Source organism: Mastomys coucha, unplaced genomic scaffold, assembly GCF_008632895.1.
Source record: "Mastomys coucha isolate ucsf_1 unplaced genomic scaffold, UCSF_Mcou_1 pScaffold14, whole genome shotgun sequence".
Taxonomy (NCBI): domain Eukaryota; kingdom Metazoa; phylum Chordata; class Mammalia; order Rodentia; family Muridae; genus Mastomys; species Mastomys coucha.
The window spans coordinates 36,359,553-36,377,804 of record NW_022196896.1 but is presented as its reverse complement, the minus strand read 5'-3'; the positions used below and the strand labels follow the sequence as shown (position 1 = coordinate 36,377,804).

The window sequence follows — 18,252 nt, the reverse complement described above, 5'->3', positions numbered from 1 at the left end:
TCTTAGAAGGGGGAACAAAATACCCATCAAAGGAGTTACAGAGACAAAGTATAGAGCAGATCCTGAAGGAAAGGCCATCCAGAGACTGCTCCACCTGGGGATCTATCCCATATACGGTTACCAAACCCTGACACTATTGTGGACGCCAACAAGTGCTTGCTGACAGGAGCCTGGTATAGCTGTCTTCTGAGAGGCTCTGCCAGTGCCTGACAAATACAGAGGTAGATGCTCACAGCCAACCATTGGACTGAGCACAGGGTCCCCAATGAAGGAGCTAGAGAAAGGACCCAAGGAACTGAAGGGGTTATAGCCCCATAGGAGGAACAACAATATGAACCAACCAGTACCTCCAGAACTCCCAGGGACTAAACCACCAAGCAAAGAGTACATATGGTTGGACTCATGGCTCCAGCTGCATATGTAGTGTAGCATGGCTTTGTTGGACATCAGTGCGAGGAGAGTCCCTTGGTCCTGTGAAAGCTGGATGCTCCAGTGTAGGGGAATGACAGAATAAGAAAGGTGGGTTGGTGAGCAATTGGAGGGGGGATGAGATAGGGGGATTTTGGAGGGAAAATGAGGAAAATGTAATGTAAGTGAAATGAATGTAATGAAATGTAAATAAAGAAAATATCTAATAAAAAATTAAAAAATTTAAAAAAGATTTCTTATTGCTAAATATTTAATAATTTGTGAATTTTACTTGACATGTTTTTTCACTCATGTGACTTGAATGCTGGTTTTGATGCTTTTAAGTGAATCTACAGAAGAAAATTATCAAGGGAATCCATATCTTGTGTGCCTTTTTTGAACTGTCAACTTGACATAGTCTGGAGTTAACTTGGAAGCAGGAACCTCAGCTTAGGGACTGCTCAGATCATACTGGCCTGTGGCCATGGCTGTCGTAAGGGTCCCACACTATCCCAGCAGCACCCATTCAGAGACAGGTTGGCTGATGTGCAACAAATCTAGCTTAGCAGCCACAGCGTGAGCCAGTAAATAGTGCTGGGCATGGATTTCTTCTTCAGTTTCCACTTGAATTCATTACATTTATTTTGTGTGTATATTTTTTTCCTGCATGAATAGTGTGCTAGATCTCTGGAAACTGGAGCTATGTATGGTTGTACACTGCAATGTGAATGCTGGGAACTGACACCCAGCCCTCTACAAGAGCAGCCAGTGCTCTTAACCACTGTGCCACACTAACCCACATCCCCAGCTTGAATTATTGCTTTGACTTCCGTCAACTATAGATTGTGTCCTGGAAATGTAAAAAAAAAAAAAAAAAAAAAAAAAAAAAATTTCTCCCCCACTTTGCTTAGTCAGAATGTTTTATCACAAAAACAGAAAGCAAACTAAACACCCCAGAAATGCTGAAGTGCCCACTAGTTGTTTTGCATTTTAGTGGCTCATTAACAATAGTTATTTGATAATCTTTCTCTATTCTCAAAAAACTTTTTACTACATGCATAATGTTAGAAAATGTACTTATCATTGCCTTAAGTAACAACATTCATTTTCTGTAAAATATTTTCAAAACTACTAGATATTCTGAGGAACTTAGGCACTCGGGGGGGTCACTGGAGACTTTGTTAGCAGTGACATATGGAAGCCTTGTTCATATGTGGACCTAAAAAGAGCACATAACATCACACACTTACAAATCTTGAGTTCCAGCAGAAAGGAAACCAGTCACTCATATGAGCCTACCTGGTATTACATTAGTGAGTAAGAACTTTTATTAATGTATATGATTTCATACTTCATTCCTTTCGTTCACCCATATTATGCTAGTCTTGTAAAGATATGGACTTCAGGTTAGACTTCTAAAACGTCCCCTAGATCATTTGAATGATGCTATTATTCCCTAGCCTTGCAAACTGCCTGCCCACATCAATCTACTGATGACTGAACATGACATACAGACCACGGTGTAATGACACACAAGGAATAGAGGCTCTTCTGGGTGGTATCCAACATGAACAGAGGGTAGCAGCCAAGTCCTGAAGGTCCATACCTATGAGCCTGTTCAGGACACTGTCCAGTCTGGGAAGAATCAAGTTGACTTTTGTCCTGGGTCATTGCCAACTTTTCAGCTGCAGCAATTGGACAACCAGAAAGACTGTTTCAAAAAAAGAAGAGTTGGAGGACATGAGTGAGCGTGACAATGTGGTCTGCCTTGGCACAGGCATGCAACACCCTTGGCACACAGCAAATGTTAAGTCATATTAATAGTTCACTTAGCACCATATAAAAGATCCTAAAGGGTTTGCAAACTGCAGTGTCTATGTTTCTTCCCTAGCTCCATCTCAGAGGTGACAAGTAGTGAAATACATTTAAAGCAAAATCAAAATATTACATAATAGGGAAATACCAAAAGGATTCTGAAACTCAGTACTGTAAGTACAGTGTGCTCATTCCTATACACATTTGACTGAATACATAAATTAGCATGATAATTTCATGATTTATCTTAGAAACTTTAGCAAAATTATAGAGGCTAAATTTTATGTCAGTCAAATTAAAAGCACAAATATGAAATCATTCTGGCAATCTTCGTGTAAGTCAAACTATAGCTCATAACCACACATGCTACATGCAAAATAAAATTTACACATAAAGATTCCAGGGATGGAGAGATGACTCTGTGGTTAAAAACACTAGCTGTTCTTCTAGAGGACCTGGGTTTGATTCCTAGCACCCACCTGGCATTTCATAACCATCTATAACTCTAGTCTTAAGAGACCCTATACTCTCTTCTAGCTGATGTGGGCATTGCACACATATAGTTCAGAGCCATATACATACATACATACATACATACATACATACATACATATATATATCACATATATGTATATATTTATATGCAAAACACCTATACACATTAAAAATACACATTAAAAAATAAAATAAAATTTAAAGTATCTGCATATACAAACCGTATATTTGTGTGTAAATACACACCAATGTGCTTTATTTTAGTTTCAAAATTAATAAAATTAGCATCTACTCCTTGCATGATTTATAGTCAAAATGCCCGTGAAACCTTTCTAAATGCCTACTGAGTGGGTTCCTGATAACTAATAAGAACACTGGTGCTGGCCTCTGATATCCACGTGCACTGGTGAGATATGGGGCAGAAAAGAATGTGTCCTGTGTGCTTACACAGAACCTAAGCATCTTCAAATACAACTGCTTCATTATTTCAGTTGATCACTAATATAAAATTTCCTGAGATTGAGACTACTTGTTAGCTATTTCAAGAGATAAACTTAATAGTGACAGAACAGTTCTCAATGGATGGCCTATTATTTCATTTGTGGAAAGTTTCTCTTCAATTTTTAAAATGTAAATGATTGTCAGGTCATTAGAATTACCTTCTGTGAGTGTTGCGATTGCTGTTCACATGTCCCCTTCCTGTGCATCCTGGCGTGGGACACTTGAGCACATTCTCATGCATGGCAAGAACTAAGCACAGAATATCATGTTAAAGGTAAGAATGATTTACCATACATATGTAACACACCATCAAATTTACTTCTTCATTTTACATTCAAATGACATCAGGCAAGCATTCACCACATGCTATAGTCATACTGAACATAAGCCAGTGAGAACCTCAGAAACGTAATCCAGAAAGCTAGTTCATGTCTAAATTGTTCTGACTATCAAACAGTGTCTACCCTAGATCCTCTCCCCCAAATTGATTCTGCTCACATTCAACTTGAGGAACAAGCCTTTGGAGTTCTGGGGCCACATACATGCTAGGACAGACCCTGTTGTTCTCCAGTCTGAATTGAGAAGCTCCTTACTCCCACCTTTCCTTCTAAGTACATTTCTGCACAACAGGAGAAAACCTGGTTTTCTACACAACTCTTTCAATCCTTTTTCTGTAATCTGGAGGTCTGTGAATGTAGCCTTTGTTATTTCTGAAGTGGTTATATTTTGCATCTGTCCATCTACCATCCTTTACCAAGTGACTACTTGTAAGAGTAAGGTTGAATGAGGTATCAAATGATCAGACTTAGCACATGATAATGCTACTGGGTGGGGGAAAGCTAGTGACTTGCCAAGTCTTGACATGCTGGGGATGTTGAGGTATCCCTATTTTAACCCAGGGGCTGGCCCAAGAACTCTCCCAATAAATACATGAGAGACTGTGTGACAAACCAGTGTTTTCAGCTTGTCCTTCCCATCACCTCTGTGGCCCAGATCACTGAAGAACTATGGTGGGCATGAGGGAGGAGAGGCTGCTGCTGCTGCTGTGGGAGGTTCAGATGTAGCAGGACATCCTGAGAAAATTCCAGGCAGGCTAGGTGGCCAAGGTGACCTTTGTCCTCTGAATGGAGACTAGATGCTGACCTCAGGCTGGGAAGGTCCATGCAGTCCACACTATGCAATAATACTGACTTATCTTCTATATCCATGTTCTGGGTTAGTGGCCATGAAGTTGCCCTTCTCAGGGCCAGCCAAGTTACAGAGAGTGTGCAAGTTGTGTACAAGGTCTTGAGATGCAAATCAACAACCTTGCAGCTCACACCCCAGCTGCCTCACACTCTGGGGTACTTTCCTTTTGTATAATAATCTCAGAGTCAGGAACTAGAGAACTAGGGCCATCCTTATGCTACCATCCTTATGCTGGTTTTGATGAATCTCCCACAGAAGGGCACTAGGGCTCGTACACAGTGTATTCCTGACTTTACCTCCTGGGCACCCTGTGTAACGAATAGATCCTCACTTCCTTAGAAGTATTGGTAATGATCTATCTTTTCAATAACAAATGCCTCCTAACTGAGACTACTATTCCTGAATTTTTCTAATACACACAGCTAAGCTGTGCACAGTAGAGGAACAGAGAGGCAATCTCCATGAGTATGAGGCCAGACCTTGTCTCAACATCAGAAAAACAACAACTAAAAAATCCTCACATTGTTACATGGAAATTGCTTGACACATGGAGGTAAGATTATGTTTCCATTCCTAATTCTAACCGGAAGGGACAGAGGACCTCCATGTGAGGCTGTACATATGAATGAATAGGTATGTCCTCAGGAGAAGGAGTACTCACTTTCCAGAGGAACTCGCACTTTGTGGGGGCACCCGGAAAGGCTGCGGTGGTGAGGGTAGAGCCCCGTTACGTGCCCCGTGCCATCACAGCCAGGAATGGGGCACTTGGCCTCCCTCCTTTCAGGCCTTGGTGAATCTATAGAGAAATTGAATTGAGACACTCACATGCTGCTGCTTCCCCATCATTCAATAGAGTGGCCTTGTGGGTGTCACTCATACTCTATTCAGTCCTGCCACCATAAACATTCTTCTTACATTGCCTTGAATAAAACCCTCAACTGAGACCTGTGCAAGCAAAACACATTTTCAATTTTCTTGGATTCCTAAGCAAAGGCTGAGACAGGGCAAGGGACCGTTAAAATACAGACATGGTTTTAGGTTGTCATGCACATACTGCAGCTAAATTTTTATTATGAAAAGTCACCTTGTGCCAGAAGGTGAACATGCTCCTGAAAAGAAGAAAAGCAAGAAGAAAAGCAAGAAAAGCTAATTTATTTAACCTCAAACCATTCTCTATTGAAACAGTTTAGAAATGGCAGATTTAAAATTAAAGGACAAAGAGCCCACCATATTGGCAGAAGGCCTCTGTGCCTTTGTCCTGTGGGTCCCTGGCAGCGAGTGAAGTTGCGAGTGGAATCACTACTCACACAAAAGTTGAGCTTGGTTCCTGCAAAGTAGCTGATGGGGGCGGGGGTACAGTCAGGAGGCTGATGTGGGATGGGGAGGACAAGCTTCAAAACCAAGTGCTACAAAAGAATTTTTTCCCATCAGCTGTATGTGAAGTGACCATGGTGGGAAGCTGTGGCCACTGCTGCAGAGACTCAGAGCTGAGGTGATGGGAGAAGCTTTCAGAGGGTAATATTCTAGTAGGATATCTAAAGAGAGGGAGCTATGAGAGTGGGGCTTCCTAGTCATCTGACAACTCACTGCCTGTGAGGATGGGGCTCTCGGGTAGTGCCAGCTGCCACAGGATAAAACTTCAAGATGGGAAGGCTGAAGATACTAGGAGTTTGATTTCCTGGTATGTACGGTTGAGGATGATAGAGACTTATAAATGCATGACATGAATAATACAGAATAGAAATTTGGATGAGGTTGGCACTAACACATGTTTACGTACACACATGCACACATGTGCATATGTACATTTATGCCACTGTGCAAACACATGTACATTTATGCACATAGTCACATGCACACATGTATGTACATACATGGACACACATGCACAGGCATGCACATGTGTACACATGCACATGTATACATGCACACATGAACATTTATGTGACACACACATGTAAAACACACATACATATGGCCGAGGTGGTAACTAAACTTGACACAGGAATGCAATCTTATGATCCAAACTGCCCTACTGTGTGCTTAGGGTGTTACTTATCAAGAGTCATTGAGTGTTTCTGGTGGTCGGCTAAGGATAAGGAGTATGTGAATCCTCAAAGGAAGAAACAAAATGGCCTTCAAAAGGGATGTGGATTCTCAACATGGACCAGTCAGAATACTGAGCAGGCTTGAAGTCCATGGTAACAATAAGTAATCTACATGACCCTGCTCAGAAGGCTGCTTCCCTGGAGTAGGGATAAGGCACTGTCACATGGGGATAAAAAGTCCAGAGTAGGCCACTGACATGGGATGTGTCAGACATCTCCATGACACTACACTGCATGAGCAGACGTGTCTCTGTGACACCAAGTCACTCCAGTTGTTGGATTACAAGTAGTCCTAGGCAGATGGGGCACAGCAGGTTGTGTGTAATCCAATTACATGGGGGCATGGTTTCAGTAAAGGAGGGGCTGAGGATCCTCCAGGTTGTAGCTAGCACTGACAGTTCAGGACCAGTCAGGAGGCTGAAAGCAGATTGCTGCAAAGAGGGATGCCCCTGGGACAGCATAGTTAACTAAAGGAAAGATCTAACTAAAACAACTGATGTGAGAGATGTTCTTTTCTGTACTCTGTGAGAGAAACAGATATATTAAAATTGTAATGTTCTATAACTCTGTAATACAAATTTTACTAAATATAAATATATTGCCAAGTTTCAAGTCCATTTTGGGCATGTAAAACCTATATGCCACTGGTCAAAATCTTTGAAGTTTGGTGGAAGTAAACTGAGGGGCTTGATAGCATTGTAAAGATCCACTCACAGAGAGGAGACTACAGTGTCTGCTTTGACGTGCTTCTGCTCTTGGAGCTTGTCCATGTGACACCACATTTCTAAGCACTGACAGGGTTGGCGCAGAGCACTTCCCCTCCTCAGCACTCTGTGTGTCTGAGGGAAGCCAGAAAGGGTGTTGGAGATAACAGGGCTGGCACCTGCCCAGGTGGGGCCCACTGACAGTCCACCATGCACCTTTGTCTGTAGCTCTCTCCTGGGCCTCCCCAAACAAAGCTGCAGATGAAATGCTCTGGAGGGCAGAACCTGTTTGCATGATAAGAAACCAGAGCACAGGCTCAGGGCAGCTTCGCAGCCTGCCTCTTCTTTCTTTTTCTTTGTATAGCACTACACAATGAGGGGACTTCATACTCTGGGTCTACTGTATCCTGGTTGCCTGGGACCATCCTCCTTCACATCAGGTGGACTTGTCCCATTGTTCCTGATGCTCCTCTTACTTGACAAGTGCCACATGATGGGCAACACAGTCCTTACACCGCAGCCTCATCTCCAAATGTTCAGTGGCAGAGTTTAACAAACTTGCTGTAGTACTGCTAGCTCCTCTGTAGACTCGGGTAGAACAGCATGCTAAAATCCTAATATCCAGTCCTTAACAGAGGAGTCTATGACTAAGGTATCTCCCAAATCAGAATAAAATTTTAGGGGAGATAGCAACGATGGCCTGAATGATCAACTGTAAATATAGAATGCAGATCAAAGGATAATACCCTCAGACTTCTGGCTCTAGAAGCACTGAGTGGGTGTGTGAATGCAGAGTGGGAACACCCATGCACACACAGCAACATGAGTCATACCTTGCATATATGCTTCAGCTGAGTCTTTTTACCTCCCAGGGGCTTTGAACCCTAAATCAATGCCTGACCATCCTATTAGTTCTTCCAGTGCCCCCAGTAAGTACCCCAAGCTATTAATTTGCCAAGGGTTGCTATACACACACTATTGTATTATTAATTTTGGAAACATAGACAATTTTTGAAACCTTACAAAATAGCCAAAAGATTATCAAGCACTTAAAGTTAAAATATAATTTCTATAAACATGGGGTAATATTTCCTGTAAAACAGCATCCATAGCAAGCTGCAACATCATTTTGTATGTGATTTAAAAAGAAAAGCTATCGAAGGCTAAACTGTTGCATGCCCTTCAGATTTCTAGGATGTTAACTGGGGGGAAAGATAGATCTTAATACAAGCAAAATATGAATTAGAGTGAATGTCATCTTTTTTCAGATTTTGTAGTTTATCTTTTAAAAGAGGTAAGTAAGAAAAAAATTAACAACTGCATTCTGTACTGACAGAAGTGCATAGAGCTATAAACTATGTCCTGTCTCTAGTCACACATTCATTCCTACTCGAACCCTTGAAGGATGTTTGTGCAGTAACAGCAGCAGCAGTAGTAACAGCATCATCATCATCATCATAATTATCATCACCATCATCCTTACTATACTTAGTCTATTTTCTAAGTTGGAAGGCATTATTTGCCAAATAGAAGGTAAATATCAACATGGACTTAAAATTACCAAACAATTCACTTCTGGATCACTTTCCCCAATCAGAACTTCTAATGAAGCAGATGCCAGTGCTAGTCATCTAAGCCCTCAAGACCTATGACCATAGCATTTCCTTATATCTTTCCCTGATTCTGTGGTTATCAGATTCCAGGGGTCCCAACAATCTCCATAAAATTTTACTGAAATGAAAAACAATCTTTGAAGGTTTGAATCTGACTGGACCCTGAACATACCCATGGTAAACATGTTCTCTGGGCACCAGTGGACTACTGGGAATATCACTCACCAACGGTGTAGGCTTTGTGTAGGAGAACAGGCACAGTCCTCCATCAGGGAAGATGTATCATTCCCCTGATGCTGGTAGAGCAATCTAAGGTCTTCTCCAAGCACATTCTCTCTGTAAGTTTAAGTCTGATCCAGGTATCTGTGGGCTCTCACTGGTGAGCTAGGAAAAACATCATCTTACAAGTGTATTAACCCCCAGTTTTATCCTAAAGCTCATCACATCCTACCTGTCTTAAAATTGACTGATGCTTGGTTTTGAAGCTTTCAAGCAACCCTTAAGCCCATAACAGGGATGAAACGATTTGTCTAATAAAATGTTAAAATCATGTAAAAATTTCCAGTCAAGCACGGTTAAAAGGTACAATGTGATTCTAAAGAACTAACTCAATGAGAAAATCAGATGGGATACATGTCTTTCAAGTGTTAAGACGCCACAGCATCCACAGACCTTGAGCTGACAGCAACCGAAAGAGTGGCTGCAAAGGAAGGAATGGTCTGTCTCACAATTACGAATTCATTTTTAAATTACATTAAGTTGTCACAAATGCTAATCTAGAAAGAATAAGCACATTTAACATTTTCAAACTCTAAAGCAACCTTCTTCTTGTGATGAATATAACAATGTGCTTACGTTTAGTATTAAAGATTTGTCTTCCATTGGCATCTGTAACCCTGGGTTGCTTCCGTTCCCTTGCCAGGTGGTCCAGGAGAAATCGGTCCAGCTCCTTGTAAGTGTGATGGAAGACAGAGCCTTGTTCAGCCTGTAGAGCAATAGCCTGTTCCAGCAAACTCAGGTTCCCCTTTGTTTTCTCCACCTCAGCAGGCTCTTCTGTTACTGTGGCCAGGCTCTCACCCTCTTCAACCGCTGGGAAGGAAGGCTGGGCTTTCACAGCTACTAAGGGTTTCATGTGAGAGTCCCGTGGGTCTCTTCCATCTGTGTCAGAATCACACCTGTTCTCACAAGGGATAAACTTGTCATCTTCAGCTTTTATCTCAAGAACTTTCAACAGGTCCTTTCTATTGTATGTCAGCTTGCGTTTGGGGCCTTTATGAGTATCAGTGTCTTCTGATGAGTTGGAGCCACTGCCCCACCCATTCTCTGCACTGTCAGAGTCACTTCCACTGTCACCAGAAGAACAGAAAGGTGGCTGGGAATGGTGGACTTTGTCTCTTTCATTGTCAGAATGAACCATAAAGCATTCATCTGCTTCATCACTCTCTGCTTTTAAAACCTGGATGCCGCTGCCATTTAAGTTCTCACCTGTGGCCTGCACAGACTCACTTTCTTCAAATTTGCCTAAGTGAATCAGAGATTTGACCATGAGCTCCGGATAACATGTGTATTGGTCTTCCTTCTGGAGTGAGCTGTCTTGTGTAGGTAAATGAAGAGTCTCATCCATGGATTTTACCATGATTCCATCTATGAAAAAAGGAAAACAGACATTGAGAAGAAAAACAACAAAAATATTTAAAGAACCAGGGCACAGTGGTAGGGGCCTATAATCCTAATATTTAGGAAACAGAGGCAGGAGGTTATCAAGCTAAAGGCTAGTCTGGACCTCAAGTGAGATACTACCTCTAAAAAGTAGATCACCAACCAAGAAGCCAAAAATATTTTAAGGAGCTCGCGTAACAATTCATATACATGTACTCACACACACATATGCTTGCATATATAAGTACATGGGATACTGCTATGCCAACAAAATATGCATAATGTATAGTGTCTATTAATTTTTATAAACAATGATGAGAAAAAATAAATACTGTGAAATAAAATAAGCTTAGGGGTTCTGTATCATCTATAAATGCAGAGCTGAGTTCTTTAGAGTACTGTCATGATAGATATTGGTACTTTGACAACATAGTGCCACATTGAGGTTCCTGCTTTTACACCCTCTTATATTAGCAACCAGGAGGAACTTGAATATGCATGCTACACACCGTCTGTATCATGGCATTGTAGCTTTGAAGAATATGTGAATTATTGTCTCTATAGAGAATATTCTCAGCATGTATGCAATATTAAGTAAGATACAAACAGCTCTATACAGAAGTCCTGACTGAGGGACACTGACACTCTCAAGTCTTCCTGCTTACTCTTCAGTGTCACATTACAATGCTGTTTTCAGGGAAACATAAATGAAATAATCATCAGGCTTAGATATTTTAAGTAGAAACACATTTTCTCGTCTAATATGTGATGTATTTGTGTTATACAGTGAAGAAGAGGACTGACAGAGGTGGTTTGAGGATGTCACATATGAACAAGTTGGGTACTATAACCCAACAGAACCTCTAAGTGCCCAGTACTACTCCTTTCCTTGTCTTCTTGTATGTATGTATGTATGTATGTATGTATGTATGTATGTATGTACGTCAGTCCACTAAAGCTGCCCCAGTGCAAACTATCCATTTTGCATGAGGATTCTCCGTGCACACCAGGCTGTGAGATCTGCCAACCAGCCCACCAAGAGTCCTCTGACACCAACCAGAACAACAACAACAACAACAAAAAAATCAAACAAAAAGACAACCATTTCTGAATTTCAAAGGCAAGTGGAGGATGGGCAGTATAAGGTGATAAGCTTCCTTGTAGACTGTTAAAGACACCAAGTGAAGCACATTCTTTGTTAATAAACATCTTTGGAGGGAAAGAAAGTACAGCAATTCAGCAGGAAGCTGTGACAGAGAGACAATGTGCAATTTTTTTTGTCTCATTCGATTTTTTTTTTTTTTTTAATAAACATTGTCTCTGACAAGGACACTCAAAAATACATCTCCATCATCTTCCTTTCTGGTAATTATCTCCCTAAATCAACACTGGACTGCCAGGATCAAGTAAATATTGCCATAGTAACTAAAAGCATTTTTGGATGCGGAGAAGAATTCAGTCACAACACTAGTCCCTGTAAATAATGCTGATTATAGGGTGCAGTCTTTTGTTGGGATCTATTCAACACAAACTGAAAAATTTAACATTTCAGTTCCTAGAAAAGAGGCTGGATAAACAAGCACATAACGCTGATAGGATGGGCCTATCCTCTACTGAATCCGTATTAGAGCAACTCCAGCTTTAAATAATATATTAAACATAGTCTAAAATGCAAATGAAGTTTTCTCAATATCACAGTTGGCTATTAAGAGAAAGTGTAAAGGGTTATGATAATTTTAAAGTATTATGAACTACAGAAAACAAATAAAAAGCATTTTCAGTGAATATGCTCAATTCATTGAACTATTCTCTCACTCCACTTAACTACCCACATGTGTACAATAATGATTTATAGACATTATACCTAATTATGCATATTTGGGCTGTGTTAGAGTGCTAACAAAAGCTCTAGAAAGCAACAATTACCTCTGTTGCTTAGCTACATAGTTTAAAATATTCCTATTAAGTGCAGATCACCCGAGAGGCGGGGAGACAAACTCGCACATGTGCACGACAATGCACTTCACTGAGTGACTGCCAACTGCTTGCATTTTGGGTCATTTCCAGTTTACATCATTGTTTGGTTCAACTGTTTGTTATATGCTAAGAGAAAATATTTATTAATTATTCTTCAGGAAGAGAGAAGCCTCACGCCAGGGGTGCTTACACGTGTCACACACAGCCAGGGGTGCTTACACGTGTCACACAGAGTCAGGGGTGCTTACACGTGTCACACACAGCCAGGGGTGCTTACATGTGTCACACACAGCCAGGGGTGCTTACATGTGTCACACACATTGGTTTCTAGAGATAGGGATAAGCCACAAACCAACTTTCCTTGTTCTGAAAACCCTTTCCAGTTTTTACTGTGGGCATGAGAAAAATCCCTAAGTTAGCATGTAAACATGGCAGGGCTGTGACAAGGTGCTGGCTGCTCCCAGATCTGTCCTGGGCCCCTTGTTGTCTCTCTTCTGCAGTATTATTTTCCTGGAGAGTAGTAGGGTCTGTCACAGAGGGTTGAAGCATATGCTCTGTTGTTAGTTTCTATGCTTACTGGTCAGGTAGTTAGCCTGAGTCTGAAGTCTCTATTAGCAATTAGGGACACTATCACAGTCTGTGAGTTCACTACAGAGATCACAGGAACATACAACAGGCATCCAGTAAGGGATGCCTTTCCTTCCATTCCTCAGGTGCTATTTTTAAAGGCTCTAACATCAGGGGACTAGTAGCCTCCTCAACATGAATAAGATTGGCCTGATTTCATCACTAGAAGTCATTCCTAAGAAACTTCAGAGGTCACAGAGAAGAAGGCTCTGCAAGGTGACTATACAAGCCATTGAGGACTGCAGCACAGACCAGCATCTGCTCCTCTGAGCTAGAAGCTAGAAGCTAGAAGCTAATATATGAGGTCTAGAGAAAGTGTCTGCCACTGGCTAGGCAGCATCTGCTTGTATGACCCTAGTAACATATTGGTCTCTGGTGCCTGGGTTTTCATTTCAGAATGAGGATGGGCCAATGACAAGATGATCCAGCAACCATTCCTAGGACAATGAACTGATTTGTCTAGCACAGTGTTACATTTTCTATTTCCCAATCAACAAGTTGCTTCCCAGTCCATCTCACAGAGAAACTGCAGTTCCAGGTCTCCCATGGCTTGCTCAAGACTACACAGCTATTCAGTAGAGGGCTGGGACCAGACCAAGGGCTACATGGCTTGAAGTTTGTGTTTTTGTTTCTATTACATACTACAAGTATCCTGAAGCCTAGAAATGCCTTAAGAGATGGCTCATGTAACATAGCTATTCTTAGGAGAAAGTACTAAGAATATTAATAGAATACTTTTCAAAATTGAGTTTTTCCCATAATAAATTTATAGGAAGACAGTTATTGGTCAAAATATGAAATACAAACACACAAAACTCATACAACCAGACCTGAACTTTGCTAATACCACAAAGATGGGAATTTTGGGGTCAACTTCTAGCAGGGCATAAGTTGGCAGTTTCATAAAATGCCCTAAGCCTCTAGGTGTCCAGTGTGAACTTCCAAGCATTGTGGTGGGCAGGGGATTGAGCTGTGAAACTTTGTGTGCAGGTAAAAGAATAGGCTTTTGACTGGTATACAGCAATTCACATTTATTTCCTGATTATAAACCAAGGTTTCCATGATGAATGATTGCTAATTCTGTATGTACTTAATGAATTTTTACATCTATCTATCTATCTATCTATCTATCTATCTATCTATCTATCTATCTATCTATCTATCTATCATGTATCTTTACTCTGAGTCAAAACAACTTTAATATTCTTCTGAAAATTTCATAATTTTAGAGTAAACTCCTTAGCATAGCTATTTTTATGACTACTGGGTTCAGTTCTGCTTCTATAATCAGGGAATACTACAGGCAAATTCACTTATTAGAACATTTGAAATATGAACTTTTGGCAGGAATAAATCCATAGAAAAGTGAATTGATCTTCTAAAGTTCAGAGTAGTTTTTCCTTTTCCTTTACTTTTTATTGAGGGTGACTTACTAAAAGCATGATTTCAGCTCCTAAAAAGTTCTGTGTCTGGGGAGGCATTTCCAGGTCCTAGGCATGTGGCCATGCTGCTGGTAACTCCAGAATAGGTATACTTTGAATCCATGATGACTCCTATTTTCTGTGTATTCCAGGAGTTTAAGCTTGTCTTGTTTCCTGATGTTCATCTCTCCAGGGTGCAAGGATCTCTAATTACCCACACTGGTAATGGTAACTGTATGCACTTTTTTGAGTCAGGTTAGAGTCTGGGGTATAACCATAAAGAATAATGAAACACAGGATGCAAGAGCCAGGCCTTAGCATTAATGAGTACTTTATACTCTGAATATGTGAGGTGTACAGCTGAAGATTCAACTAGACACATTCCTGTTAAGGCAAAGACCTGGAGTGCCTGGAGTCAAGGAGCACTGGAATTAGGTGTATTGCTGATGCACTGAGCTGGGCTCCCTTCCTTCTGTGCTTAAAATTACTCAAAAGGTGAAGGAATCTTTTCTCTGTTGACCTCGGGTAAGAACATTAATGATCTCTCATTTTAGAAATTGTGACTTCATTTGGACCTTGTGAAAACTCTTCTCAGCGTGCATTCTGAGGGGAGGAGAAGCAAGGGGACTGAGCTCACAGAGCACAGTTAACAGAGTGATTTCACTTGTTTTTTTAGATTGTCTATTAAGTACTTCCTTCTCCTGAGTCTGCAAACTGTGTTATCTTCAAATTTAAATCTCTTTGGTCTCTAATGATTTCAACTATAACACCAAGACTAGGTTTCTACATGTGATATGACACTGTAAAATGGACTAAATGGTATCACTTATGTGTCTGAAATATACAAACAGCTGAAAATTAATAGTCACTATGGTAATTTCAGCATCACTATCAGTAGTAGTTCTAATATTAAATGCAACCATTAGCTTTTGTAAGCCTGAAAATAAATGTCTATAAGTGCTTGTGACTGAACAGTTTACTGAATACATTTGAACAATATATTCACTTAACTGATATAATTATTTATGATGATCAAATAGATACAGCAGAGGATGTGAGGTCTGCAAATATCTTTGGCTTCATGGACTGACTCTAAGAATTTCCTCTAAGATCAGATGGTATCTGCTGTATCCATAATTCAACACATTCAAGTGGCCAGATCAAGGAAATTAATAAAAGTTAAAGATGAATATAATTTAAATATGAACCCTGAGTCTTAAAATCATATACTAAAAGAAATAAGTTTAAAAATGTCCTAAGCCATGTATAAATCAGAAGACACTGTTTTCGCCATGGAATCTTCAATACTTTGCCAAGATAAAGAAGATTCTGTGACCTGAAACTTATCCTTAGTCCATATGTTTTTATATCTTTAAAAACAATATATGGTGTTATTTTTAGGATTCTATTTGTAAAAATAAGATGTGTAAATATTCCTACCTTTTAGTTGTTTGTTTTGAAGAAATCATTTATTACTGTATGTTGCTTACCTAAACAGTCAGATTCAGTAAAAGTATATATTTAATAGGACAAGTGTATGTCTAATTCAAATTTCTATTAGTCAAGCCTTATACCTTAAAGGTTCATTAGGTTTTTGAGATTTTTGCATGTCTGACACTAATGAGACTAATCATGCATGAATCAATCAATGACACTTCAACTCCTGGATGTGATTGCCAGCAACTCAGAACTGAGAATAAACAAACTCTAAGCCATTAAAGTTGTAGCTACGTTTCACTCATCCAAAAAAGGACACCCAAAGAGTGTGCAAAGAATTGAATTAATGTATTATTAAAGATAAACTTAAATTACTGACTTTAGAAATATAGGCAGAGAGGTATCTTTTTTATATTGTTCTCCCATTGAATAAGCCTCAAGTATAACAGCTTTAGGACACTTTAAAATCAATGGCATTAAGTATTATTTGAAGTATATAAAAATATTAAGGTCGCCGGACGGTGGTGGCGCACGCCTCTAATCCCAGCACTTGGGAGGCAGAGGCAGGCGGATTTCTGAGTTCGAGGCCAGCCTGGTCTCCAGAGTGAGTTCCAGGACAGCCAGGGCTATACAGAGAAACCCTGTCTCGAAAAAAACCAAAAAAAAAAAAAAAAAAAAAAAAAAAAAAAAAAAAAAAAAATATTAAGGTCATACAACACCTACATTGAGGCATATTGCTATAGTATCTTGGGGCTAAATAATATTAAATGTATTGATCAAAATTATGTATTACTGTTTTAGTTGTATACAGACAATAAATATGTGTGTACATATCATTTGTGAACATTACATTGACCTTTATTACTAAAGAGTTATCTTAAAGCTTAAATTTATCCTGTAGTTGGAAGCATTGTTTTTGGATTTAGGCATTTACTCAGACAGACCCTTCACCTTTAAGGCTAGTTTCTAATCCAAAGAAGGTTAACCTAATCATGACTTGAAGTGAGTCCAGGGCACATTCAGGCTGCAACTACAGACCCTAAATGGAATCTGGTTAAAATAAATGGAGCCTTAATAAGTGAATATTGACTGAAACCATTGTTGGGGTTTTGTTTCTAAATCCCAAATACATAGCTTAACAGCGATGGGAACTGTGTCTTCTCATGGACTAAGAATGATGTTTAGTACCAGGAGTAGATAATGCTGGGACCATGCCTTTTGCTACCTGCAGTGGTGTGGTCATTTGTTTCTAGGAGGCCATCATCCTCATTCCTGTTGTCTGGATTTTCCTTGCAGTCCATGTCTGGGCTGTAGTGCCGGGGTTTCATTAACAGAGATTTCCTCTTGTTAACTGGCACTCCCAATGCCTGCTCTTCAGCTCTCCTTTTCTTCGCCATAGAGCAATCATAGGCAACCCTGGGGTGAGCAGAGCAGGGCAGATTAAGAAAACAGTAAAATAACATTCATTGCTGCTTGGTGTCAAGGCACCTGGAAACTCGGGACCTGAAGTATAGGGTTTGTCATTCTTGCTAACAGTCTCTCAAAAGTCTACTTTACAGTCCATCAGAAGTACTTAAAAACTCATCATTACTCCAGAATAAGCATGTGACAATCTCTGCTTCACTTTACTACATATCCAGGAAGTAAAACAAGACTTAAAAAAGTTTGTAAGCCTCAAGAAACAGAAATGCAAAAACATTGATGTACACCACCAGATACAATCAATGTTCCAGTATGACAAAAATGCTGGTTCTCCAATAGTGAAATGACACTAAAGTTCCTTAACTTTCCCATGCTTGTGCCTCAGATTTGAGACACCACAGGACTTATGCACTGACTTGACTGAAAGAGCCACTAGCAAGGGAACAAGCCATGGACATTCAACCCATCACACAAAAATGTGAAAAGGTGTCACACGGCAATGTGCCTTTGGATTTTTCACCCATTTGACACACATAACAAAGAAAAGGTGGAAACATAAGATTGGATTTCACAAAAAATGGCCAACAGCCTATTCTTCTTTCTGTCCTCACATGGGTCCATTTGGAAATGCTCCAAAAGGAGGCCCTTTCAACACAGATTTCCTACATTGACCTTATTCAGAATTAATGGAGATTTACTGTGTGCAGTTAAGAGAAACACTCTCCTGGCAAGATCTGTGAAGATCATAGAATTTTCATAGTCACTCTATAACAGATATTTATGAAATGCTCTTTGAAGATAAATGAGTGAGCTTCACATGAAAAAAAATCCAAGAGATAGAGAATCCAGGAAGCAAAGAAACAATTTATTGACTCCA

At 40.1% G+C, this 18,252-nt stretch overlaps 1 protein-coding gene across 12 annotated transcripts in view; it reads right to left on the bottom strand.

Annotated features, from left to right (window-relative positions):
* Nucleotides 1-18,252, bottom strand: part of St18 (ST18 C2H2C-type zinc finger transcription factor) — a 396,007-nt gene that overhangs the window by 44,760 nt on the left and 332,995 nt on the right. For 11 of the 12 annotated variants that reach the window (XM_031366775.1, XM_031366773.1, XM_031366780.1 and 8 more), the window contains 5 exons: nt 17,179-17,369; nt 9,688-10,476; nt 5,069-5,203; nt 3,378-3,468; nt 2,015-2,119 (listed from right to left, as the gene is read on the bottom strand). In XM_031366775.1, the coding sequence (XP_031222635.1) occupies nt 2,015-2,119; nt 3,378-3,468; nt 5,069-5,203; nt 9,688-10,476; nt 17,179-17,369 (1,311 nt within the window). The remainder of the gene's footprint in view (nt 1-2,014; nt 2,120-3,377; nt 3,469-5,068; nt 5,204-9,687; nt 10,477-17,178; nt 17,370-18,252) is intronic. The other variant, XM_031366784.1, reaches the window with a different exon arrangement.